General features: G+C 27.6%; 2 protein-coding genes across 2 annotated transcripts; one reads left to right on the forward strand and one right to left on the reverse strand.

Moving 5' to 3' along the window:
* The first annotated feature begins 9,091 nt into the window (after window positions 1-9,091).
* LOC129963585 (uncharacterized) lies at window positions 9,092-14,258 on the forward strand. The gene is made up of 4 exons (XM_056078050.1): window positions 9,092-9,417; window positions 10,462-10,532; window positions 12,240-12,381; window positions 12,906-14,258. The coding sequence occupies exons 2-4, from the start codon at window positions 10,494-10,496 to the stop codon at window positions 13,394-13,396; spliced, it is 672 nt and encodes a 223-aa protein (XP_055934025.1). The 5' UTR covers window positions 9,092-9,417; window positions 10,462-10,493; the 3' UTR covers window positions 13,397-14,258.
* Window positions 14,259-19,819: 5,561 nt separating this feature from the next.
* On the reverse strand, window positions 19,820-27,463 carry LOC129963584 (R3H domain-containing protein 4-like). The gene is made up of 7 exons (XM_056078049.1): window positions 27,188-27,463; window positions 26,167-26,312; window positions 24,500-24,618; window positions 22,705-22,828; window positions 22,507-22,592; window positions 22,110-22,251; window positions 19,820-21,069 (listed from the first exon to the last, which is right to left on the reverse strand). The coding sequence occupies exons 1-7, from the start codon at window positions 27,253-27,255 to the stop codon at window positions 20,951-20,953; spliced, it is 804 nt and encodes a 267-aa protein (XP_055934024.1). The 5' UTR covers window positions 27,256-27,463; the 3' UTR covers window positions 19,820-20,950.
* Between the last annotated feature and the right edge of the window lie 324 nt (window positions 27,464-27,787).

The following is a 27,787-nucleotide window of genomic DNA, read 5'->3' on the forward strand; positions in this document are numbered from 1 at the left end:
ACTGACGTGCACCCTACATCAATGCAGAAGCCGGGAGGGTTATAACATAGGGATGTTTTCAGAAATCTGATTCATTTGAAAAGAGGACTTTACCGAATTCTAAATGAAGAAGCATTTATTTTAGCCATGTACTTTTTTCATAATACTGCAACTTAATGATGGACTGTGAAAGCTACAGAAATTATTATACTTTGAGAAGCTTGGGAGAGTCTATTGCCACGTCACAAATTTGTACTTATTTTATTACAAAATTAATTTTAAAAATACGGATAAATTGAGTTTTTTACATTCTGGGTGGTTTTGCCGACCAGCTATAATGTCGGGTAATGATAATGTTTAATTTCAATTAAATTTGTTTTAGTTTATCAATAACTTTGGTGCTCATAATTTTTTAAGAACCAAATTTTGACAAATATTAATGCTTGGATATTTTAATAATTTTATATTTATTCTGTTCAGTACGCACATAAACCTTCTTAATGGAGTCGAGTTTCATGGCATAATGCAATTAAAACCTGAATAATTTATTTAAAATTTCGAGGAAGGGAATTTTTCTTCTTTTATTTTCAACAAATGGAAATCGGGCGGTTTAATATTTGATGAAACAATGAAGACTGGGAGTTTCGTTGCAATAATGAAATATGCTGCGGAAAATTATGCAAAAATAAATAAATAAGAAAATAGCCAAAATACAGAGAAAATTTACAAGACGAATAATTTGACTCATTGTCGAAACGATGTTTTTTTTTAATGTTGTAAAAATTGAATTTTTTTAATTATATTTTTGGAAATTATCTCTGAAAAATGAAAGAACTGAGATGATAACAATCATTAGTATGAAATTACATCAAGATAATATTAAAACTCAAAACAACATTGACGTTTCTACAATCAGTAAAGAAGAAAAGCTAATAATGGAGGAGCTAAAATTTAAATACTTTATTATGGAAAAATGATTGAACTATATTGGATTAAGGTCCATTATGGTTTCTTTAGCTAAAAAAAAAGAAGGTACTTTAGCAAAACTAGCTATTTAAAAAAAGTAATTGACGTGAGTTTCATTCAACAACTTAATTATACAACAAAGAAATGCATATAAAAATGAAATTAAGGAAGAATATCAAATAAGGTAATTATCTTCTGTGAAGGACACATAAGCAGAAAAAAAGCTCTTTGCACAAATAAACAGCTTCTAGTCAAATACATGCTAGTAACGGTATACTCGGAGCTTACCGAGCAAGATTCTTTAGAAAACGTGAAAAATGCGCATGTAAAAAAGAAACTGGACGAATCAAATATGCATTGTGAGCTCTAGAATAAAAGAGAGGTTGACTTAGCCATCTATTTGGAAAAAAAACAACAGATTGCTTTAGAAGGTTATTGCAGTATCCAAAGAATAGTGCAATCTGCAAAGAATAGTGTTACAGCTCTTATGACCTTTGAAATGAGAATTAATATTTTTGTTATTATTGTGTTAATAGTATATTTTTTAAAAATAGGAACTGAAATTATTGACTTATTGTAAAAAAATTCAATATGAAAATGGAAGCAATTCGAATTCTTGCTCTGTGGAGTGACAGTTCGAGATAAATCTTTTGATTTTAGGAGTTTCCCCGCTTGGGACACATTGACCAACAAGTATCCTTCTAGACTTCTAGAAGGATACCTGTTGGTCATTTCTCTATGTAGAGAGATTTTGTTGTGAACGAGTTGGCCAACTGACGCCTGTGCCTTATCTGTTGAGAATAATTTCTTTGAGATTACCTTTCACTCCGACTGAGGTGGTGCAATTTATACCCGCAGAAAGTGACAGACAAAACAAAGTAACTCGATTGAAGCATAGAAGCCGTATAATTGAATTCAAGAAATTGAATTTTATGATGTTCCAACACACACACACACACACACATATATATAAATTTGATTGTAAATAATATGAATTTTTACGCGCATGAGAAGCATTTAATATTAATTAAAGGCACATACTCAACCAAAACCATTATATTTAAATTTAAATAAAAGAACGTTTTAATGCACAATTAAACAACTGCACTAATATCTCAGTCCTCTAACATATATTAGACCAAAGGATTGCTGGCCAACTATTCTGGCCCAGTAATCTGAATTTGTCATTTATATTCCCGTTAGTTTCAATTAGAACTGGGTTAATTTCAATAGCATATGTCAATACTTCGTTGATTCAGAGGCCTTTTGGAATCTCTGTATAGCTTCATCATTTGTTAGATATTTTCTGCTTTATAAGATTTATTCACGAGTAAAGGAAGGTCTGGAATGAGATATAGATTTATGTTGTTCACTACAGTGATTGCATTTTCCTAATTTTCGGGAAAGGTCACAAGATGCACAAAATATACTGGATTTCCCTCGTAACCCTTGTTGGATGCAAAAAGAAAAAAAAAAGTATTTAACACATTTACATGATCAATTAACAAATGTGGGTTCAAATATCTTAGATTTTAATTGCTTGTAATAGGATTGTTCCTGGTATAGATCAAAAGATGTGTCTCATCCCGTTCTGCTTGTTTTAATATGTAGTGACGCTTTATAAGCCAGATAACAGCTACCAGACATGAGTAATTACTTTTGTCTTGTGGTCATGTTACGGGACTAAGAACTCAAACACTGCGAGTTCGGTCCTCGCTATCGCCAATAGCTACATTGGTGACTTAGGATGCTGAAAAGAAACGCAACCTTCTAACAGCTATTGTGTAGTATTCTCGTAGCTGTTATCTGGCTTATAAAGCGTCACCACATCTCTTTACTTTTTTTTTGTACTATAAAATGATTTGAATCTTTAAAATAATAATGCTAATTAAAAGAAATGCCACATTTTTTAAATTATTATTAATATACTATTAATGTACGCTGAAATGGGAGAAAAAATTCTTGTTTTCAAAAAATATTTCTGCATTAATAGAATTTTACCTTTTCTCCTTCTTCTTTTTTTGTTTTTGCAGAAGTTTTGGATTTTTTTTATTATGGTTACTTTGCTCTTGGAACTTTTAGATGTTGGGCCCCATGTTTATGTTGTTTTTTCTTTTGTTCCAGTTATTGAGAATTAGGAAAGAATTTATTATTGTTGTAACGTGATCATAAATCCAGCAATGCGAGCAAGATTTATCTCTCATGCTTTTATTGCAGGTGTTTCAGTGAATCTAATTTTTTTATATAAAACTTTTTTCTTTATGTCTCATTGTGCATTAGGGATGACGAATATTTTAAGAGCGGTTATTACGTAACCAATATCAAAAAGTCACAAATACAAGTGATCAATACTTTTCAAAGAGGGGTATGATTCAAATTCTTGATACGATCTTACTGGTGATATTTCGATTACAGGTTTTGGATCACGATAGAAAGTAACAATCGATACGTTATCACTGAAATTTGCCGGAGCGGTGACTTTACTGGAAAGTAACAATCGATACGATCTGTCCAATGGAAGCTCTCGAAAGAAATCTGTGATTGGATTGAAAAGTGAACGGACCGTTTATTGGAATTATCGTATCGTAACATTGAATTGCATATCACTGAAATTTATCGGAGCGGTGATTTCATCGGAAAGTGCGAAGTCACCTCTCCACTTTACGGCAGTGACCGATATTCCTATTTGATGATGCACTATTCCATACAGATCATTTTTAATTGCTCGTGACATGATTGACTTTGATTACATGTATTCTGTTTACTGCTGGCGACATCTATTGGTAGAATATAGGACTAAACATTTTAAAGAAATGCGTATATTTTTAACTCATCTTTTCCAGAAAATGGTTCACTCTAATAAATAAATTAAATAAATAGTTTTGAGAAAAAAAATAAAATTTAAGAAGTAAGCTGAAACAGATAAATTAATTCAATCACACGTTACTTAAATTAGTAAATTAAGTATTAATTACAATTAATAAATTTTACATTTAATATTAAGTAATAATTTTTAATTAATAATATGATTGAAATAACAGATATTTGGAAAGCATATTTAAAAATAACAAAAGCAATATTATTTGTTATTCAAAAAATCGTGGATTATGCATCTCTATTGTGCATTGGATTTTGAATAAAGTTTGTTAAATATTTTTTAAGAGTTTATTACAGAAGGTATAAAACTAATTTAGATTTTTCAAAGTTATAGAAAATTTGAATATAGTTTTTTTTTTTTTTTTTCCTCTTTTAACTTTTGATACCCTTTTTCTAAATTAGTATCACTGTGACTGTATTGGTTATAAAATTCTTCGCGCTAAAAGCTATCGGCGTATGACTCTGCGTTTTAATGTGCAGATTGTAAACGCTCGATACATAAAATAAACATTTCTTATTTTAGGATATTACGACCAACGATTTAAAGTATTTTAAAGAAATTAAAATAAAATCACAAACTACGTCAAATCCAAGCAACGGCGAGCATCTCACTCGTTCTATTTATTTTTACAATATCAATCTCGTTGCCAGATGCAACAGCAGAAAAATAGTTTCATTTAAAACAAAAATAATATATAAAATATTTTTGATGCAATTACTTTAAAAACAAACATGAACAATTATAACAATTAAACAAATACAAAACATTAATAATTATTTATAATATTTAGTTACGTGTGAACCACAATAACTTGCGATGATGAGTTGCGTTACTCACAACCTGTTCCTACATCACTCCCTTGCCAGTAACGAAGTTACGTTAATTAGAAAAAAAATTGAAAATGACATTTAAATTTAATATGAATAGAATGCACTAGAACAACATTTTATGCATCGTCTGTAAAACGCACAGGTCGTTTTATTTTCCTTCCACAACGTGTTTGTGTGGTTAAAGCAGGCAGTTTCTCGTCCTTTATTGAATCACTTAATGCATTCTTATGTTGCATCCTTTCAGTTGAGCCACTTCTTTTGAGTTCACAAGATGCAGGACTGTTAACAGTTGATGGCAATGGAGCATCAGAAGTGTCAAAATGTGTTAACTTATAGGCTGGTTTAATTCGATCAATAGAAATATTTACATGTTCACCTTTGATTAATAACGTGAAAAATTTTTGCGTTCGTTGTAATACTAAAAATGGTCCTTCATATGGCGGTTCTAAGGGTTTTTTTACGCGATCAATCCTAAGAAATACGTGAGTAGTTGTATTTAAATCTTGTGGAACAAAAATGTGTTGTTTACATTTTTGCTTGGGTATTCTTGGTTTTATTAACTGCATCTGTTTTCGCAGATTATCAACAAAAGAATCTGTAATGGACACAGTTTTCGAATCTTCAAAAAATTCAGCAGGTAATTTGATAGATTTACCAAATACCATTTCTGCTATTGTAAAACTACAATCGTCTCGAAGAGAAGCTCGTAAACCCATGAGAACCGTAGGCAACGACTCAGTCCATCGAATACAGTTGTGACATCTAATGGCTGCTTTTAGCGTGCGATGTAGGCGTTCTATCTTTCCATTGCTTTGGGGATGATAAGACGTCGTATGCCGTAATTTTACACCACAAATGATTGCTAATTTTCTGAATAATTCTGAAGTAAACTGAGTTCCTCGATCCGTAACCACGAGAGAAGGTACTCCAAATCGTGTTATCCAGCATTCGTAAAAAGCTTGTGCAACAACTTCAGCAGTGATCTGCCGTAAAGGAACCACTTCCATCCAAGATGTGTGTCTATCGATGCATGTCAAACAATAGATGTATCCATCCGATGGAGAATACGGCCCAATCAAATCAATATGAATTACACTAAAACGATCATCAGGCGGTTTAAAATTTCCAAATTCGGACTTTGTATGCCGCGAAATTTTATTTTTTTGGCAATGTAGACATGCTCGTGTCCAGTTGCGAACTTCCTGTTTCAGTGAAGACCAAATGAATCGTGATGACATTTCTTTAACTGTTGTACGAATTCCGGGGTGAGCTAAACAATGGATTTGTTGAAACATCCGCATACGAAAAGGCTTTGGAATAAAAGGTCTAACCTTTGATGTAGATGTGTCGCACCATAAAGATTTTCCGGATGGAAGTTGACACTGCTTAAATTTCAAGGATTTACTGTAAAGTCGCAGTTGTTTCAGTTCGTCATCATCAGTTTGGGCTTCAGCAATTTGATCATAGTCTATAGTTGGCAGGTTAACATTAGCAATTATCGATAATGTATCTGCGACAATATTTTCCTGACCCTTTACATGACATATATTTGTGGTAAATTGAGAAATATACTGTAAATGTCTCAACTGTCTTGGCGATGCTTTGTCGTTCTTTTGCTTAAAAGCAAAAACTAAAGGTTTATGATCAGTGAAGATTTGGAAATCTCTACCTTCCAAATAATGCTTAAAATGTTTTACGGACAAATAAATAGCCAAAAGTTCACGATCGTACGTCGAATAATTGGTTTGTGCCTCATTTAACTTTTTTGAAAAAAATGCGATAGGTTTCAACCCATCAGGTTCGTGTTGTTGCAAAACTGCTCCTATAGCCAAATCCGATGCGTCTGTGTGAAGAGACAGAGGATAATCGGAATTTGGATATGTCAACATTGCAACTTCTGCTATATCCATTTTGCATTTTTCAAATAATTTTACAGTTGCCTCACTCCAAGGCACTTTTCTCTGATCTTTCTTTTTGGCACCTTTTAAAAATTCATGAAGAGGGGCTTGAGTTGCCGCAGCATTTTTTATGTATGGACGATAGAAGTTTAGCATACCTAAAAATGTACGCAATTTTTGAAGGGTGTTTGGCAATGGATACTCTAATATGGCCTTTACTTTTTCAGGCAGAGGCCTTGATCCTTTAGCCGAAATTTTATAGCCCAAAAATTCTAGTGAATCAACTCCGAAAACTGATTTGCTGACATTTATGCGAAGCCCGTAATCATTTAAGCGTTGAAAAACAATTTTGAGATGTGAGCGATGTTCTTCTGCACTAGAAGAGGCAATCAATACATCATCTAAATAAGGGAACACAAAGTCTAAATTTCGAAATACTTCGTGAATAAATCTTTGGAATGTTGCCGGAGCATTCCGCAAACCAAAACTCATTCTGTTAAATTCGTAAAGTCCAAACGGAGTAATAATAGCTGTTTTTTTCTTGTCCTCCTCTGCAACAGGAATATGAAAATAGGCCTTAAAAAGATCAATTTTAGAAAATATGACTTTGTTTGGCAAAATGTGCTGAAAATCTTCGAGTCTAGGAATTGGATATCTATCTGGGAGTGTTTGGTCATTCAACCTTCTGTAGTCCCCGCATGGTCGGAAAGATCCATCTTTCTTCGAGACCATATGCAGTGGACTGGCCCACTCTGATTTAGATGGACGAATAATATTATTGTCCAGCATAAACTTAAATTCCTGTTTGGCAGTTTCTAATTTCTTCGGATCTAATCGTCTTGCCTTAGAGTACACTGGTGGTCCCCTAGTTTCTATGTGGTGTTTTATAGTATGCTTTACATCAGAAATAAAAAAATTAGGTTTTGTAATAGATGGGTACAAATACAATAAATCTGAATATTTACAGGCACTGTACATTGTATTTACACTGACGTTTAAGGCAGGTGCAACTTTACCTTCAGTAGAGAGGTTAGTTATTCCATCAATTAATGTTTTATTCTTAACGTCAACTAACAAATGGAAACGATTTAGGAAATCTGCTCCTAAAATTGGCTGTTTGATATTTGCTATGACAAAAGGCCATTGGAATTCACGACGTAATCCCAAATCAAGGGTTAAAACTTTCGTTCCATATGTTTCAATTTCAGTTCCATTTGCAGCATATAATTTATAATCACTAGTTGAAATTTGTTTTGCGGTATTGGGAAAAATGCTAACATCAGCTCCACTGTCCACAAGAAAACGCAAACCCGTTGTTTTGTCAAAGACAAATAGACGGTATTTACGGCAATCTTGATTTACTTCCGCAGCAGAACTCGCCGTTAAGTCTGCTGCTGATGCTAGTTTTCCGAATTTGCATTTTTCCACTCGCAAGGTTTCTTGCATTTATCGGGATGACACTTTGCTCCAAATTTATAATGATAAAAACAGTACTTACCAGCAGGATTAAATCGTTTACGAGACGCGCTGCGCCCCCGATTGTTTTGATTAGCAGCTCTGCTCCTTGAACGACTGCGTTCAAGTTGTAAGCGGTTGATTTTACGCTCTAAAGAAACAATTTGTGAACGTAAACTATTTATTTCACTATCCTGCTGTATATCACCTCTAGATGTAGCATATATTTCCCGATTCGGATGCATTTCTACAATACGGTCAGCCATTTCGGCAAGTTTCCGGATATCTTCATTGCTGACGATTAGGATATTTCGGATGGAATCCGGCATTTTTTGAAGAAATAGAGTTTTCAACACATTATCCGAAATCCCATCTGTCGCCAAACTACGCATTTTTTGAAGTAGTTGAGTTGGCCGTAAATCGCCTAACTCCATTTCTGACACGAGACGCTGAATACGTCTATTTTCGCTTTCTTTAAAGGCATTCAGCAATCTCTCCTTCGCAGCGGTATATTTATTTTCATTAGCATCAGTGACTATATCCCATAAATTTTCAACAAATCTTGGTTCCATCTGCGCAATTAAATAATGAAATTTTGTTTCCTCCGATTTAATACCACTAATGGAAAATTGCGCCTCCACTTGGTAAAACCAAATTTCTGGCTTTTCTGTCCAAAATGGAGGTATTTTTATACTAACCTTGGCTACTTCACCATTAGCTGCAGTTTCCGTTGCACTTAGTTTCGGTTCGTGTTTTTCGCTGGTCGCCATTGCAGTTCTGTTTCCGGGTCACCACTTTATCGGCGTATGACTCTGCGTTTTAATGTGCAGATTGTAAACGCTCGATACATAAAATAAACATTTCTTATTTTAGGATATTACGACCAACGATTTAAAGTATTTTAAAGAAATTAAAATAAAATCACAAACTACGTCAAATCCAAGCAACGGCGAGCATCTCACTCGTTCTATTTATTTTTACAATATCAATCTCGTTGCCAGATGCAACAGCAGAAAAATAGTTTCATTTAAAACAAAAATAATATATAAAATATTTTTGATGCAATTACTTTAAAAACAAACATGAACAATTATAACAATTAAACAAATACAAAACATTAATAATTATTTATAATATTTAGTTACGTGTGAACCACAATAACTTGCGATGATGAGTTGCGTTACTCACAACCTGTTCCTACAAAGCTTCTTGTATTTGAATATGCTTATTGAAAGCTATTTGTTTACATTTTATTTTTAAATTTAATGGACAAAATATTGAAATGTCGTAAATTTATTTCAACGAGAATTTAATATAATTCGAATTTATTGCTTGTTATCCGAATTTGATTGATTTCTTTGGATCTTAACTAACTCGTCTCTGAAAGAAACTTTGTTTATAGAGGAAAATTGTAAGTCTTATATTCCTTGCTGTAAATGTAATGTAATAGTCGCAGGTTAAAGCAATTTCTGTTTTCTCTGATTTTGAAAGCATTGCACTTCTTTGAATTTCGTCCATTTTTAAAATACTACATAATCCTTTTTTCTGTACTTTTATTTAGTTTTAAATTTTCGAACGAGGAATTTTGAAGTGAACCAAAACCGAATCAATATTAAATGAGTATTTTTTTTTAATTTAGAAATTTAAATTTCGCATAAAGCAAGGCGGAATATAGATTACTACTAATTATGCCAAATTCTTTAATTATCACATGTGTCCATGAACCGATATTTGATAAAATTGTGAAACTGAATTACAATGTACAATTTTTAAAAATTGTAATTTTCTTGTATTTTTAATACTTTTTATGACTTTTGTTTTTGTTGGTATTGTTACTTTCTTTACTTTTGAAACAAATAAAATATTTCTACTTGGTTGATGAAGTTAAAAATTTACAGGATTAAATATAAAATGAGTTTTTGATTTATAGCATTCACTTATGTGTAAATGGTTATGGTAAATGAAAGAGAATAAGTACTTAAAATACATTCTGGAGTAGAATATATCCTTTACTGTATTTAATGCAAATATGCTCTATTCTTTTGTTATTTAGTGATTATTTTAATTTTTCATCTTTATTCTTGTGTTTGAAATACATGGGGGGGGGGGAGATCATTCTAATGTTCTTATGTTATGCTTTTCATAATCTTTTTTAATAAATATACCATTTTTTAAACATTTCGATGTTTTAATTAAACAGACACCCCTTGTTATCTTTACGTTATAATGAGTTTTTAAAAATAAGTTTTGATTAAGTAATTCTTATTCTTTTAATGATAACGTGTAAATAGTAAAAATTATTTTCTAAAAATTTAAATTTAAAAAAAAAGGTATTTAGTTTTTAGATTTCTTGCATGAATTAAATTTAAAAATATTTTTTTTAAATCAAAATTATTGCTTGAATGTTATGCGATTTAAATGTGTTCAATACAGATATTATTTATTTCTGTTTCAGCCAAGAAGTATATTTTTCAAATCAGCTAAAATATGACAAAAACAAAGCAAGCTACCCTTTTTTCTCTCAAGGTATTTTTTTATTTTCATTCAAATGTGCTTTATATTATCTTTATTTATGAATAATTTTTGATTATCATATTTGTACAAAGTCCTTCATTTCCTCCTCATGGTTTTAAATCTTTTATAAATACATTAGTAACTCCCCCCCCCCATTATTTATATTATTTGTACTAATGCTATTTATTGTTCATATTCTTGAAAGTCTCTCTCTCTAAATCTATAAAACAATTTGTAGAGTTCCATTTTATAATTTTAATTAATTCCTTCACTATATTTTATCCTTCCTTTGTTCTGAATTAATATAACAGCCATAAAATAATAATAAACTAAATCAGCTTTCTTTTTATATGTTCAGTCATTTGTTGAATACATGTTTGTTTTGTTATTTGTTAGGTATGAATTCTAAGTAGATAAGTGATATTCAAGTGGCTGTCAGCTAACATCAGTGGAATATTCAAGCCAATTAAATTCTTTTGATCATGAATGCTATTGTTTGCCTTTTAATTACATTATTTTTTTTTGTACATGTTTTTTTTTTTTTTACACCAGAGTTTTTTCATCTGACATTATATGAATATGAGGATATTTCAGTCTCATTAGAACATGTTTATGGGTATTGATAATAATTTGATGTGACAGACAATGAAGTAATATAGCAATTATTTGAAATCAGTTGGCTTGCAAACAAAAACTAAAACTAGAACAATGAAGAAATGATTGAAATTGCTATATTAAAATAACTTAATACATGGCTGATTAATATGGACTAAATACAATTAACTTTTTCAAAACTACAAATAATTTTTCTCCATTAGAAACAATGTTAGTGACTACATAAATCCATAATGGGACAATACCATTACTGTTACTGTCTGATATCTTTTTAAGTATTAAAAAAAATAATACCCAAAAGACTACTTGCTTGTTATGATAAAAATTAAAGAAACTCTCAAAAAGATGCATTTAAAAAAAAAACAACAACTACTACCTTTGAAATGATTAAAAGTGACCATGCATTTGTTGGACATCAAGAACAAATAGAAAGAAAGAAGAAAATAACCTAAACCCCATCAAGACAAGTCCTGATTATAAACAAGATGCTTTTAACATTTTGTCTTCAAAGATTTAAATCTATTATTGTTATTTTTTTTATGACGGGTCTTGATGGGGTTTAGGTTATTTTCTTACTATATGACTTTTGTTTTAGTTTAGAATATAAAAAAAATGTATGGATTTATGTTAATTTAATTTCATTATATACTTTACTTGCTATTCATTTGCCATCTTATAAAGGTGTTCTTAAATATAGGATCACATTCTTAAATTTTTGGGATATGAAAGTGCATAAAATCACTATTTCTATGAATTTCTCTACTAATCCAAGTTATAAATAATTAAGAATTGATCACTTTTTTTACTATAATGATTTCTTCAATTCCTTTCCTTTTGTCTATTTATTTATGTATTTAAATAATGAAGTACTTTCTTGCTTTTAACAAGATTACATTCCTTCTTTTAATCTTGCTATCTCTAATCTCATTTATGCCCCCCCCCCCCCTGCTAGTAAACAAAATGCTGCTGCAGATCTGTTCTAAAACCATCATAAAGCATTCTTTCTTTAAAATTAAAAGCTTATAAAGATATTGTAATATTGAAAATATACTTGATCAGAATTTCTTGATTTTTTTATGACTTTTGCTTTTTTTTTCTCTCCAGAGTTGGAAAAATGTAGCTACAGAAGGCATCCAAAAATACAAAGATATTCTTGCTAGTCATGATGAAGCTGAAATTTTAAAAGCTTTAATATCTTTGAAAAAGAAAAATTTCAGCAGAGATGTAATCTTGTCTGCTGGAATAGGTAAAAAATTTCATTCTTCTGAATATAAACATTAAAATCTATATTAAATTTTACTGGTTACTTAGATATTATATTTAATGTAAAATTCTAATGAAAGAGAAATATTAGGTGGTTATAAAATTAAATTTTTAAATTGATTTTTTGATACAGTGTGATATAATTCTTTGCTGGAGAATGATATAATTCTTTGCTGGAGATACAGTGTGATATTATTCTTTACATTTATGGAGAATGTAAAAGTATGCAAAATGCTTCTATATAATTGCTATTGCTGATGGTAAGAAGGAGGAAGAATTACTATGTAATTAGCTATTTATCTATTTTAAAATGTGTGAATTTTCTAAAGAATATAACGGACATCATATCTAATTCTAATCGCCTTAACTACTTACTTATTTGTCTTAATGGCATACTTATCATAGACATACTTGTTAACAGGCGCATTTGTAGACTTAAATATTAAGAATACTATTTTTGAAAGTTTCATTTTTCTTTCTATTTTTTTTTTTTTTTTTTCATTCCAGATTTGTCATTGAAATTGTTAGAAAAACATCAAAATCCAAGAATTTGTTATGAAGCACAACTGCTTAGAAGTCACTGGCAATTAAATAAAAGCTGTTCACCTGAAATAATTTTGCTTGATAACGAAGAACCTCCGAGAAAAAAACGCAGGACAATGCCTGAAGTAGAAGTATGTGAAATTAAAATAACACATAAACAAACCATTGAATGTAATGAACGACTAGCTGTTGATCATTCACAAGAAAAACAGGTTCCTAATAAGGCATTTTTAAAGGATTCAAATAAGTCTGTACCAATGGCAGCTGCAAAACCTGTCAAGCTTGATTTTAAATCACCATCAGTGAATAAAACTACATATAATAATATTATTCATCAACTGCATGCTGCAATTAAACTTTTTACTCAAGAATTAGGAGAACAAGAAGTCAGATTATATTTAGGAAAAGATGTAAAAGAATCTTCATCTCTGAAACAACTGAAAGTGAGAATCTGATGCACTGTGATAGAAAAACTCAAAGTAAATTGCTTTACAGTACAACAGTGTTTTAAATGCTCTAATGAAATTAAGTATTGCAAAGGAATGCAAACAATAAGCAAGAGAATACGAGTTGCTAAGCACTTGAATCATGATTTTATTGGTGGTAATTTTAATCCTTAATTGTTAATCTTGAAATTTATAATCTAGAATTTTATATTTTTAATTGAATATAATTTTATGCATTAATTTTCAGTTGCAAATTTGTGTTTTTTCTTTTTTTAAATTTTTTTTTATTATGAGCTGTTGCCAAATATTTTACCATTTTTTAATCTTTTGGTTTATCTGAATTAATTAATGTAAAGATCATGCATTTTTATACTTTCCTGCTAAAATTAGACTTTTAAACCAAACTTTTCAGTACTAAGAAATAATAATTAAAAAAAAGTATATTAACTTGCTATTAAACTACTTAAAAATTATTTTTGCTATGTGCATAGTTTAATAATAATTCATTAACTATGTAATGCATGACTTTTTTACATTCCCTTTAATTATTTTTTTTTTGTCTTTTTTATATTTTTGAATTGTCATAGGCATATATGTGACAAACATGCTCATATAATTGGTTCCATAATTTTAAATTCAGTTTGGCATAATATCTATAAAAGTGTCAGTGCAAACAAATAATTGCAGAATATCATTTATTGAGTTCTAATTTTAAAGTTAAATTACAAGGAAAAGGACTTGATGGAGAAGTTGGTTATATTTATATTTTTAATCCACTAAAATTGCTTGGTCGTTATTAAGTTGGAGAGTAGTTAAATTATTGCCAAAGATGTACATATTGTATTTTAGAAAAATATTTTTGTAAAATCTAATGATATATGCTTTTTAATAAATTACTATTAACATTTGCAATGTTTCTATTCTTTATTATGAATTAGCCAACTCTGGTACCTAATCTTAGTAGTACTGATTTTGAACTATTTATAATTTCTTCTTTTGTGGCTTGATAAGACATAAAATATAAAATTCATATGAAAATGAATTATTTCTAAATATGCCTTTGAGATAAAGCATTTTAATATTAAGTTAAATATCAATGCATGATCAAATATTATACCAGCAAAAAAATTAAGAAACAGAAAATTATAGAATATCTGTATATACTATATTTAATGAAAGAATTGTTTCTTTCAATAGAAAATAAAAGAATATGAAAGTACAACTAAGTTTATTAAAGCTCTATTAAGAAAATATTAGGAATATTCTTTGAAAACAATTGTCAGTATTGTCAAATAATAAACTTTTTAAAGGATAAAAGTTTTTTTGCTTTAGTGAAAATGTCAAAAAGGAAAGTAAATATCTACAATCACATTACAAAAACTAAAAATCTGCAGCTGGTGTGAAAAAATATTTCATAATGCAAAACTTAACAGATGGAATATAAATTTTTTCATTCAATAAGTTTGTGTTTAGAGATGGATTTTAAAAATATATGAATTGCAAGCAGGGCATTAAAGGACAGTGTAAAATTAATGGTTAATAAAATATGCGTAAGTGCTAATTATGTTTTGTTTGTAAACAAAAAGTTTTAAAAAGTAATATCTGTGACTGATTAAAAATTACACTAGTCGTTAATTATAGTCCTTCTAATTTGTGCTTGCAATTGCAATTTGGCCCACTGGTTCAGGACTGAATGATGATCCTTGAGTTGGCAGAACTGTACTGCTATTAAGCTGCATGTCTTCTTTATATCTACTCCGTTATAACTTGGATATCCATCATCTCTTTTCAGTCATCCTCTTTATTCATTAGTAAGTGTGTTCTTTTTTTTAGTAAAAAAATGGCTATATAGTTTAGTACTTAAAATGTTGATTAGACAAAAGTTTTAGCATGTTTAATTTCCATTTGAATGAAAGAGTTGCTTTTGCTAAAATTTTACAGTTAAATTTTCTAAATAAAAATTTGACAAAATAGTCTATTTAAACATGATTGATTTATTATCATTCCTATCCTTAAACCACAGAATGGAAAGAAAGCAGATTTCACAGTAAACAAGTGAATGGTTAACAGGTTCTATAAATGATCCTATAATCCTATTTCCACTTACTAGGCATGAATTTTGGTCATTCTAAATGTGTTTAGTGATGTCAGCAAATGTATATACATTGCTTGGATGACAAATAATTGAAATTGCTTTCTTATTCTTCATTCAATAAAGGAATATTTTAATTTTAATAATGAGAGAGGTAAAACATTTAGAGCGATAGCAAAATTAATATGCTGAAAGATACAAGTCAAAATATATATTAAACAGTGTCTTATGCTAAAATCTGTACAAATTGCACTGGAAAAATGTGAATTTTTATATAACTTCATAATTTTCCATTAGCTTAAGTGAAATTGTGAATAAAAAAAGCTTTTCAAAAATATTTATTGTCCATACAAACACCTATTTAAAAAAAATGTAAGTATGGAGGGATATATATATATATATTTATTAGAATTCTTTCTTCCTTGAAAAGGACCCTGAAGAACATGGAATAAAAATTGGAGAAATGAATGGGAAAAAAAAAGTATAATTGATTGGAAGTTGAATACTATTACAAGGAAAAATAAATCTATTAGAAGTAGATGAAAGTGATTATATTATATTGTTAGAAGAAATGATACACAAGAAAATATTTTTAGTAAGATTATTAAGTGGAATGAAGAATCATAGAAGAAATAGAAAAATTCACAAAAATATTGTACATCATGAAAGTGAAAGGGCCAAGATCATCAGTATAACCTTGATTATAGTTAAGTGAAAATTTACTTTGGAGTTATTATTAACTTTAATAAGAGAATAAATTTTGATTAAATAATTTTATAAAATAAATTATTTTGAATTTCATTTATAAGAAATATTTCAGATGAAGAAAGAAATATTTTTAAAAATTTAATGATATCAAATAAATAAAATGTGTGATATTTAAATTTGATATCTGTAAAAAAAGATAATTTTTAAAATAATGTAAAAGTAATATTACTGTGGTAATATTTTTGGAAGATATATCTAATTGTTAATTACAATTTTTAAAAAAAGTCTTTGTCCTGCAAAGTGTATACATGCTAGATTTGGCAGCTGTAGACAAACAGTCTGTTATGTAGAGCACCAACAGGCAAGCATATATTCAATTTTTGATTGTATAGATAGATGTATATTTTCGTTGTAAAATGCATCTAATGTATTCATGAAATTTATCAATAAATGTCGTGTAGTCATGAAGTCTAATGCCATTCTGATTAACTTATTAGATTGATCATAACTATTTTCTTGATTATAATTACTATTCCTCCAAACAACATAATTTGAAAGAAATGAGAAATTAGATGAAATAGGGGAAGCACAACAATAGAATATCTAAGTAGTGCCATCATTATATTAAGCCGAACTAAAGTTGGCAGATTCCTGAGGTGAAGTTATTCTACCTCTTCAAATATCAATGATCTATGGATCATTTGAATTTTCTAAAAATATTCTACGAATTAATATCTTTCCAATAACAGCTTTTCGTGACTTATTTTAATAGCTTAACTAGTATTTTTCTATAGATTGCCTTCTTTTTTATACATTGCCAATAATATACAAATTATTGAAAACTGGGTGAATTATTACTGTAATTAACCCAATAATTAATGTAATTAACACCTTTTAATTAAGATTTGGCTGTAGGCACCCCCTCTCTTTTAAAAAAACTTTATTTTGGACTTATTTTTTTTCAAATTTGTTTCTAATTAGACAAAATATTAGACAGAATAGTAATATTTTATAAAGCATAAAAGTATCTGTTATATTAAAAATAGTTGGATAGGTTTAATTGACATATATTATGGTAAAATTGACATATATTATGGTAAATTTTGAGAAAAATTCAATTTTTTTCATGTGTTAAATTTTTGCATGGAAAGCAAAATTTTATTTTTGATATTTGTAAAGCTGTTTTTGTATTCTCTGCTCTAGACAATTTCTATAAATTTAGTTTGTCATTGATAACAAAGGATTTCAATGCTGCTTTGATCATCAAAATTTATGTGAAGTTATTAAATGTTTGAATTTATTTATTATTTGGCTATTTAACTTATTTATTTTGTTCTTAATTTTGATGACATGACACATATTTTTGCAGAAGTCATGACTTGTATGAACAACTATTATTATGTATTATGACTCTTAGCATTTGTCTGAAATAAAAATTTCCAGAGAAGATCAAACAATGACAGAATTTTAAAAAAATATTCCTTTCTTTGCAATTCTTAGTTGGTATTATATTTCCATGTTTTTAAATTAGCTATATATTTTTAGTTTATAATAATATAAAGAAATATGGTACGGAAAATGAATGATTGCAGATGTTTTAATTATATTTATAAATTGTAGGTCACAAGTAATTTTAATTACTGCAAACAATTTTTATAAATACATTCAAAAGTCAAAACTTAACAGTAAGAAAAGTATATGTGCACATAAATAATTCTTGCCTACAAAAGAATTATATTATTCCCTTGATTAGAGAAATGGCAAAATTGCAGAATTTCAGATAAAAATACTAGAAACATAAGGTTTTATATATTAGTTAAGAGGCATTGGCTTCATTGTTAAAAAGAAGATAAAAAAGTATGAACTCCTAAATCTCTTACATTTACAAGGTTGCCCCTCAAATCTGAGGGAAAAAAAAAATTCCCCAGATTTGAGTGGCATATAAGACACATGCAAACAGCACTCACATGCTAGTTATAATAGAATAACAATACCCCTAAGTTTTTATCAGTGGGAAAGCCAAGGGAAAAATAAGCAACAATTCAACATTATCTAAATTAATGTATTTTAAATGAATGCTAGTATTTACATATTTTTTTATTGCCTAGATTTTAGCAAGATGAAATTTACATGTTAAAGGGGAAGAATATATTATTGCTTCATTCTCTCTAATTTAGTCACACAAAATTACAGACTCAATTGAAATAAAACACAAAATAACATTCATGCTATCATGATGCGAACAATTTAGTAATCACTTAACCAGAAATAATAATTATTTTGCCAATTATATATTTGAGCATCGATTTCTACAGATTTTTCAGTCATTAATTATATATGTATATATATATTTTCCTATTCTTTTTGCAACAATTTAATTTGCAAAACTGCTTTACAGTTGTTGGGCAGTTTAGAAAATTCCTGAAATTTTTCTGCTGTTTTGGAGCTTCATATACATTAATTTTGCTTATTGAAGCAAATATCTTGATATCTGAATATTTAAAATATCACCATAAAAGCTTCTGGTATCATACACAGTAAAGAATCTTCTTTCATATTTTCAACAGCATATCCTTGTTGATACTAAATCCATGTTCCACAACCACACTGCCATGTGAAAATACAAGAATTATTTTTAAAAATACCCCCCCCCCCCAAATTAAAGAATCTTTGGTCCTCAAAATATTTAAAAAAAAAAAAAAATCCTCTAAACATATTTCTTCATTAAATTAATGAAACTGTTTTTTTGTATTCACTTTATATATATATATATATATTTTTATAAAATCTCATACAATTTTGCATTATTTTTTAATAAATGTGGATTGAAATCATATAGCTTTGAAATCAGCAAAATTTTTGAGCATGCATTCAAATATAAAATATTGTGCTAAATTTTTTTAAAAATTTTAATAGCTTGACAAGTATTCAAGTAGCTGTAGCCATTATTTCAATAATGGTATTTTTTCTCAGTCTTGGATCTATGCTGAAGAAAAATAATAAGATTCTGCAAATGGTATTGTTTAATTTTTAGAGTTATGAAAACAATATTTTATTCTTGCAACATTTAAAGAGTTTAATATTTTTTTTAATCGAAAAAAACCCCCCTAAGAAATTAAAAATTTTCTTTGCTTTCCTGGTTTTTAAAAAATTTCATAATTCCCTAATTTTTTTTTCTTTTTATACATAGATTTAAATCCAGTGCATTTTTGCAGTACCATGGAGCCATGGATTAACACTTCAGATAACATTTTTTTTTTCCATCCGTTTATCTGCTATGAACAAATATTTATGATGGAAATCTGAAGTCTACAACATTGAGCAGTTTTAGCAAATAGAATGTTAATTCTGAAATTCACAAGAGATTTATGGAAAATACTGTGTAAAATGTCACTGATACTATTAAGCAGATATTCTCTACAAAGACTTAGCATGTATACTGTACTTTACAAATTCAATGCATTATTTTTTGTAAAACTTTCTTTTAAAGTCATTAAAAGCAGTTTTTAATCAACAAGAGAAATTAATTCATATCATTTAAATTATACAAATGAAATAAATTTAGATAACCCAATTCCAAATTGAGAATTAAAACAACACTTCATAAGTTCACATGAAAAAAATTTCAAATGCCAACAAAAAAATCTGGATGTTTATTGTCTATTTTAAAAATGTGAATAAGAGAAATTCCATTAAAACAATGAAAGCAATGTATATATGCCAGAACATGATTTAAAAGTGCATTTTGCAAGATATTGGCATAAAATATTTACATAAATTTGCTAATTTTCAACAAGAGAAAAATTTTGTAACATCAGGCTTTATTTTAACCTTTGTCATAAATGTTTGTCCTTTTCATTAGAGTCATAATAATTTCCATTAATAAAATTATTAAGCTATAAAAAGTATTCATAATTAAGATATTTTAAATTTGTCATAATAATGAAATGAGTAGGCATTTTGAAGTAAACATTCATAAAACAGGCAACTATTTAAAAACTTCTATGAATGACGTTCATTAAAAAAAAAAAAAAAAAAAAATAACTAGTGAAATTCAATCTTTTCTGTCTTAATGACTATAGTTTGAATCTTAATATTATACTAAACATTAAAATTGTGAAATTACTTTACATTAAATTTCAAGAGATATCTCTCTAATAAACTGAGTTAATATAATTTAAAAACAGATGAAAAGTACTGTATATTCACAATGATCTTTTTATCACATATCAGCTGACTACTTACAAAGAGGAAATGCATTAAAGTTACTTTACTTGCATAGTTTTGGACATTTTTCTGGATACACAGAATACAAACTGACATAAGCATTCTGTAAATACAAAAAAATATTTATATTGGCATTAAAAGGTAATAAAACAGTTATAACGACAAAACAATAAGTAACAAATTAATACTAAAACAACTTCAATGGGATGCTTATAAACAAAAAGAAAAGAAATATATATATATATATTTTCAGTTTAAAAGTTAGTACAATCAATACAATTTTTCTGAACAATAGAACAAACCTCTTATTCTATTCAAAGGCGCATAAGAAAAGAGCCCTTTAACACATTTTATAATTAAAAATCTATATAAGAATTGATACAGTTAAAAATAACTTCTTTAAGATAAGCATCCCACAAAATATAACTTTTAACAATAAAGATTCATTTACAATGAATCCCAATTTTGTATAAATATATTTACAAATTAAATTTTGTGCAAATAAAAACTAATACAATTAAATGTATTAGACAAGCTCAAGGTGCATGGTGGCTGTATCGTCTTTCCAAGTATGTAGAAAGAAGAACAGTTGGAAGACAAAAGCTGGTATGTTTATTTCTCACTCGAGTCCAACGACTCCCATTTCGATTGTAACCTATGAAGAGAAGAAAATATTTTTATTTTCTTGATATAATCTGCAATTCCTGATAATTTTTTTTTTATTGTATTAAGTCCAAATAAATATAAAATGAGGAATTATATTCCTATTTTTCTAGAAAACTTTAGTTATTTTCTAACTTATTATACCATTTTCAAAATACTAAATTTTAGCTAAACAGACACTTATATAGGAATATTTAATAAATATTCCTATATATTAAATAGTTTATATATATATAGTAGTTTTTGCATAGGTGCAAAAACTACCAAAACATATTTTATGATTTATTAAAATTAATTGTTATACCTAATGATAGGATAAAAACAATTTTTTAAAGCAAAATATTAAAATGCATAAAGTCTCTCTACCATCAACAACTTTATTTCTAATTAAAATGAGAAAATCTACTGCATCTAAAAGTTTTAAAACTTCTTGAAAAATTACAGATTATTCCAAATGATTTTTAAAAATTACAGGATGTTATTTTCTTTAATGTTATTAAGAAGAATCATAATTCAAAAGAATGAAACAAAATTTAGTCAAAAATTGTGAAAGGCAGTTTAAATATAAATTTAAAACATGGAATATGAAGATAGTCAGTTCCAATAGATAATTTCCATTTCCATAGACTGTTCAAGGCAAGTTATTAAATTTGGATACAATTTTTAAAAAATAGGAAAAATAAATTTTAATTTCTAAACGGAGAAAATTCTTTTTCAGTGCCAATAGTTAAAATAAATCCTAACCAAAATATGTGAACAATAGATATTTAAATAATTTAAATTCTTTTTACAAAAGGACTTGTGGATGCCATCATGTTATTTGTTGGTATGTACATGCACAAAGGAAACTCAGGATTTAATTAATAAAGAGTTAATTATTCATTTAATCAACATTCTCTAAAACCTTCCTTAAGTTTCATAATATTTGTGAACAAATTTTAAAGAAAATGATTGAGCAGTTTGAATTTTTGTTATCAATAAGTAAACAGGTATTCCAATCTTTATATAGAAAGTTAGTTTGCTCCAACATACTTAGAGAAGACAAGTCCATGTATTGACTTAATGCATGAACAAGCAGTCTTTCAAAACTGCTGGCGATTTGGCAATGATAGATAGAAGTTGGACGGTTGACAAAAAATGTTACAAGTTCTTGTTCCAAATACATCAAAGTACCCTAAAAATAAATATTATTTATATTATAGTAAATATATCAAAAAAGGAAGGCAATATGTACATACAACAATATATGATAAAGTTTAAAATTTTAATCTTCCAAGTTTTTCTTTATTAAATAAAAACATATTTAAGGTATGCTTTTTTCTAAGGTAGAATGAACCAATGGAGCTTTTTACCTAATTAAAAAAATTCTGGTAATTCTAATCATTCAGAAGACCTAACAATAATGATATTTTATAGAAATATAACTAACCAGAGGAACATGCTTCTTTTTTAACATTGTTCGAAGATCACCGTTAATTCTTTGAAAACACGTTGCAGCAATATATGCTGGGTGAGCTGAAATAAAAAAAATTTGTAGTGCTATTTGAAAAAAAAAAAAGGCACATCTTATTTTACATGGCAAATAATATCTATATATTATGATTTTTTTAAAAATATGTATACGTACTGGAACGCAAATCATGTTTTGATTCTTCTACAACACCATCTTGTTCTTCAGATTCCTGTACATTAATGTTCCTTTTAAACCACTCTTCATTATCCTGAGTGCAGTTAATAAATTCATTCCAGATCTATAATAATGATAATAAATTTAAACTTAAAATGCATATGCATTTTATATTTTAAATAGTAGAGCACTGATAAGTTAATTCATTAAAATCTCATTTCATCTAGATTTATTTAACCTTTTGAATTTAATAATGAACTTAATATGCCATGTAATGAATAAATATATGAATGTTAATTACCATATATCACTTCAAAAAATAAATTCACAATTTCTATAACAATCCCACAATAATTAAAAAAAAAAAAACAGTTTAATTGAATACTTAAATATGAATGATAACCACAAAATAAAAATGGAAATTAGTTAGATTGTACCTGTATTTTTCATTTTAATATCTAGATGTAAATGACATAGAAGGTTGTATTTTTGATACAAAGGTCTGATTGGTTGCTGAGCAAGGTTTACTTTATTTTCTTGTAGCAGTCAACTTTCATTGTAGACAGGAAAGATGAGTTGATTAGATATTCAGGATTTTTGAAGTATTGAATTACTGCTGTTCATAATATTGATGTTCTATTGTACCTTAGTTTAAAACAGATAAATGGAAAGTAAAATACATTAAGAGTAGAAAAATTAAAAGTTCCCAATAAAGAACAAAAAATAATTAACTAACAGATTATTTATCGATATACAAAATTGCACTGTTATATAATAATTTAAAATTTCTTAAAGAGTTATATAATTCAATAATGAATATTTTACAATACTAAATCTTTTAACTACTTTTCTGTCAGCTCTGCAGGAGTCAAAATACATGCTAAATTCACCAAACATACCAACTTTTTGCTATAAAATGCAATTTTTCACCTACTTTGTAACACAAAAATACTGTGCTTGAAATTTTTTTTGTTATTACAGTATTAATAGGAAAGAGTGGTTCAGCACCAATCAATATCTACCTTCGGTTACAGATACATAAGTTTTAAGCGTGCATTGCATTACATAATCAGTTAAAATTTATGATTTCATACAGTCACATTGATAAGAAAATTTATTGCCAATAATAGCTATTTGAACAATCTAACCAAACAAATTTATATTGGTAGCAATTCAGTTTACAGGTGTTTCTTGGCAACATCAATGCAGTGGAAAGTAGATTTCAATTAAACTGAGTTTACAGTAATAAATTATTAAGTTCCAAACAATCTTTAAAATTATAATCATGTTTAGAAACTTTTGCTTCAGTCTTCTTTTGTTTTCTACAAAATTAATATTTTTTAAAATGATTACCAAATATATTAAAATAAATAATTTTTTTCTATTATTTTAATCCATTTATATTATAACTTAATTCTTTTAACTATTAAGACCCATATAGGGTCCAGATGGTTAAAAGTGATTTAGACTTTTCTGGATTATATAACAGATAATAAGATTTAAATACAAATGATTAATGAATTTGAGTTGGAAAAGATCAATATTGCAACTTTATTAAAATAAAAAGTAATTTATTAAAAATGGTTATAGTTAAATAAAATTTTAAATCATTTTTATGATAATTAGAAACCGAATGTACATTTAAAAATAAAGTTAACATTATAGTACATTAAAAAAAAAAAAAAAAAAAAACTGTTTGCCTTATTGATAAATAATCTTGACTTTTGATTCAAAATACATAGTAAATGCTTTCTTCATATGTCAGCATAACAAGCAATAAAATTTTAACACATACCTCTAAGTTATCCTTGTAAGCAAACATCTTCGAGAATACAGATACATTTTGAGGAATGAAATCTTGAATGGATAGCTCTTGAGCTTCTTCTGGTTCCGCCAAAGAAAGCAAGTAGTTGGCTTTGAAAAAATGTAGTTTAAAATAAATTGGGCTATTGAAGATTAATAATGGTTTATACCTATTAATTTTACTGAGTCTCTCTATATATATGCTTCATAAAATTTTATATAACATGATTATAATTTTTACATAATAATCATATAACTTTGACTTAGGTACTATTAACTGCATGCTAATTAATATTCAATAAAAGATTAATTGCTATGAATGCAATGTTTGTCTATTGATTGATCGCCAATGAAATGTAGAAAACCAAATGCAAAAATTTATCACTAGCATGCAATTAGTATACATAAGAACCAATACTCAACAGATTTGCTAATATTCAATATAAAAGGAGCAGAAATTAATAACAACAAAAAATTAGCAAATGGAAAAAAGAGTTTATGAATAAGGATTCTATTTGATTTACACAATACTATTTACAGACTAAAAAAAATTGATATTTCCATCATTCTATTAATAATAACAACTAAATAATTAATATTTTACTATCAAATTTTCATGAAATTATATTTTTCCAACTCCATCACATTTTTTTAAATTTATTATTGCAATAAATTTCATATTAAGATACTCCTGATAAAAGAATGTTTTCTTCTTGCAAATAAATATCCCTAAAAATGAAATGTATGCACATTTTCTATGTTTGCTTAAATTCTGATTATTGTACTTATCTATACATAGATTTTCCATTAAAACTCTACTGAAGAAAACATAATTTTCTTCTATGAAGCAATATTTTTTAAATCAAGAAACAGTATTTGTAACATTATTATACATTAAATTTATAAATACATATTTTAGAAATTGTTTTTCACATTTCCTACTGAACTACTTTATTCCATGAAAATTTGGTATTTAGTATTAAATAATAAAAAAACAACAACAATTCTATGTAATTGTATTCATTTATCTAACGCAACAAGATTGCATCCATGTACAATCCCATTATATCTACGTACTCTTTGAAATAAAGAAGAAAACTTTGAAGACAATCATAAAGAAATAGAAAACACTTTTAAAGCCTAAGGTTTATACTGAGTGAAAAAAAAATCTAATTTTTAATAACTTACTCATATTTATCCAATAGCTATGAATCTATAATCTTGTATAAAACCCATAAATGCAATATCTAATGCATATTTTAATATAGCTACAATTTTAATATAGCTTTTTAAAAAGAAATAATAACCCTTTGATTTTGAAACATGGAAATTGTGTTATTTATATAGTTAACCTAAATAATAAAAAGCACAAAAGATATACACCATTGATTTAATGGTAAAAAGTAAATACAAAGTAAGTCATAAAAATTTGCTTTAACAACAACAAAAAAAAAAAAAAAATGTAGAAAAAGTATTTCTTTAGTCTATTTTAATAAATTACAAGAGAATTATACTATACAAATCTAAAAACTATATAACTATACTAAAAACTTCTATAAAAAATACTAATTACAGAAAACAACAGAGCAGAATAAAATAATTGTATATTATCAAAATTCAAGAATTCATTCAAATATACAAAATATAATCAGGACTCACAATTATCGACTCTTTTCTTCTTCTTTCCACTTTTTGCAATAGTTGTGCTGTACCCTCCAATAGCTTGAGGTCTTGCTGAACGATGTTTAATTTTTCGTGGACGTCTGATTTCTGGCACTTGTTGTTCTTGTTCTTCATGTTGAATACTTAAAGCAAAATGATATGTCATGGAAAAATATTTGAAAAAAAAACAACAACCCTAATTTTAAATAAAATTATCCTGAAAATATTAAAATCTATATAGTTCCAAATGGATATCCATTCAAAAAGTATATTCATTTACTTTACAAAACTGCATGTTTAAAATTCCAAGATATTTATACAACATCAAGATTTATCAAAAAGAGCATTTTTTTAACAAAATTTAACAGTTAAAAAAAATGGGGGAAAAAAATCTCATTCTCTAGTAAAGTGTTTAATTTTTAAAGTATTTCATTTAAATATGAAAAGCACATTAGAAACAATTTGTTTCTGATGAAATATTTCATGAAATAATTCATATAGCAATAAATTAGAAAAAGATTTAATCTTAATTTTTACAGCATATATTAATTGAATTTTAATTCAAATTTAAGGAAAACAATCTGTACGGAAATAAATATTTTGTCAAAAAATATTAAATAAATATTAACGGTATTACTTAATTAAAGATATTAAATAAACTAAGTAAAATTACGAACTGTAATAACCATGCATTTACTTAAATTTAAATTTCCCTCACATCTAAAGTTTCGCCAATAACATAAAATATTAATAAAATAAAATTTTTATCATTTGAATATTGATTTATACTTTTGTATTCACTTGCTCAAATCGATATTTTACATAATTATCATAAAATATTAACAGTTCACAAATTTAAATTATTCATATGCTAATAAACTAAAATAAATTTTAAAGAATTTTACGTATTTGCAAAAAGTGAGTCACGGTTTCCAAATACGATGATTGGAAATGAACGGCAGGTGGTACTATAAAACTACCTATCAAAATAAGGTGCATAATTAGTTCCTTTACTTACTCTTCTAATACGTCTTCAATCGAATCGGTAATAGAGTTTGAGAATGTAGACTTTTTAATTACTCCCATTATTCAAAAATTGTAGCCAAAACAAATTGAAAATTGCGAAATAGTAGAAAGTAATCGATTGACGTTTGATTACCAACTAGACCTGTTCCAGCCCAATTCCCACACAAGTACACTTTTACTACACGAGCCTCTGTGTACAAACAAACCAACTTTCCTTTTTCAGCGTTTGTTTAGGTTGTATCCGTCCGCTACTTGCCCTTCCCAGTCTGGTCACAGCTTCTTGCGATCTATATTCTAGCTTTGACAATTTCGGAAGAACTACTTGTTTTATTCACCTTACTAGTTTGCTCCTAGATGTCGCTAAAAGTGCATCGAAAGAATTTAGTTTCGATTTGATGTGATCTATGTACTTGAAAATATGCAATTTATTTTATACTTCATTATTTATCAGAAGATCGAAAGTGCGATTAGATTCGTTTTACAAAACGATTTGGAAACCTCATGTTCTCTTTTTCAGAACGACAAACATGACAATAAGATACTTATATTAAGCGAATTACAAAGAAGTCTATATTTTGTTGTTTCAAACGTC

This window comes from Argiope bruennichi, chromosome 3 (genome assembly GCF_947563725.1).
Source record: "Argiope bruennichi chromosome 3, qqArgBrue1.1, whole genome shotgun sequence".
Lineage (NCBI taxonomy): Eukaryota > Metazoa > Arthropoda > Arachnida > Araneae > Araneidae > Argiope > Argiope bruennichi.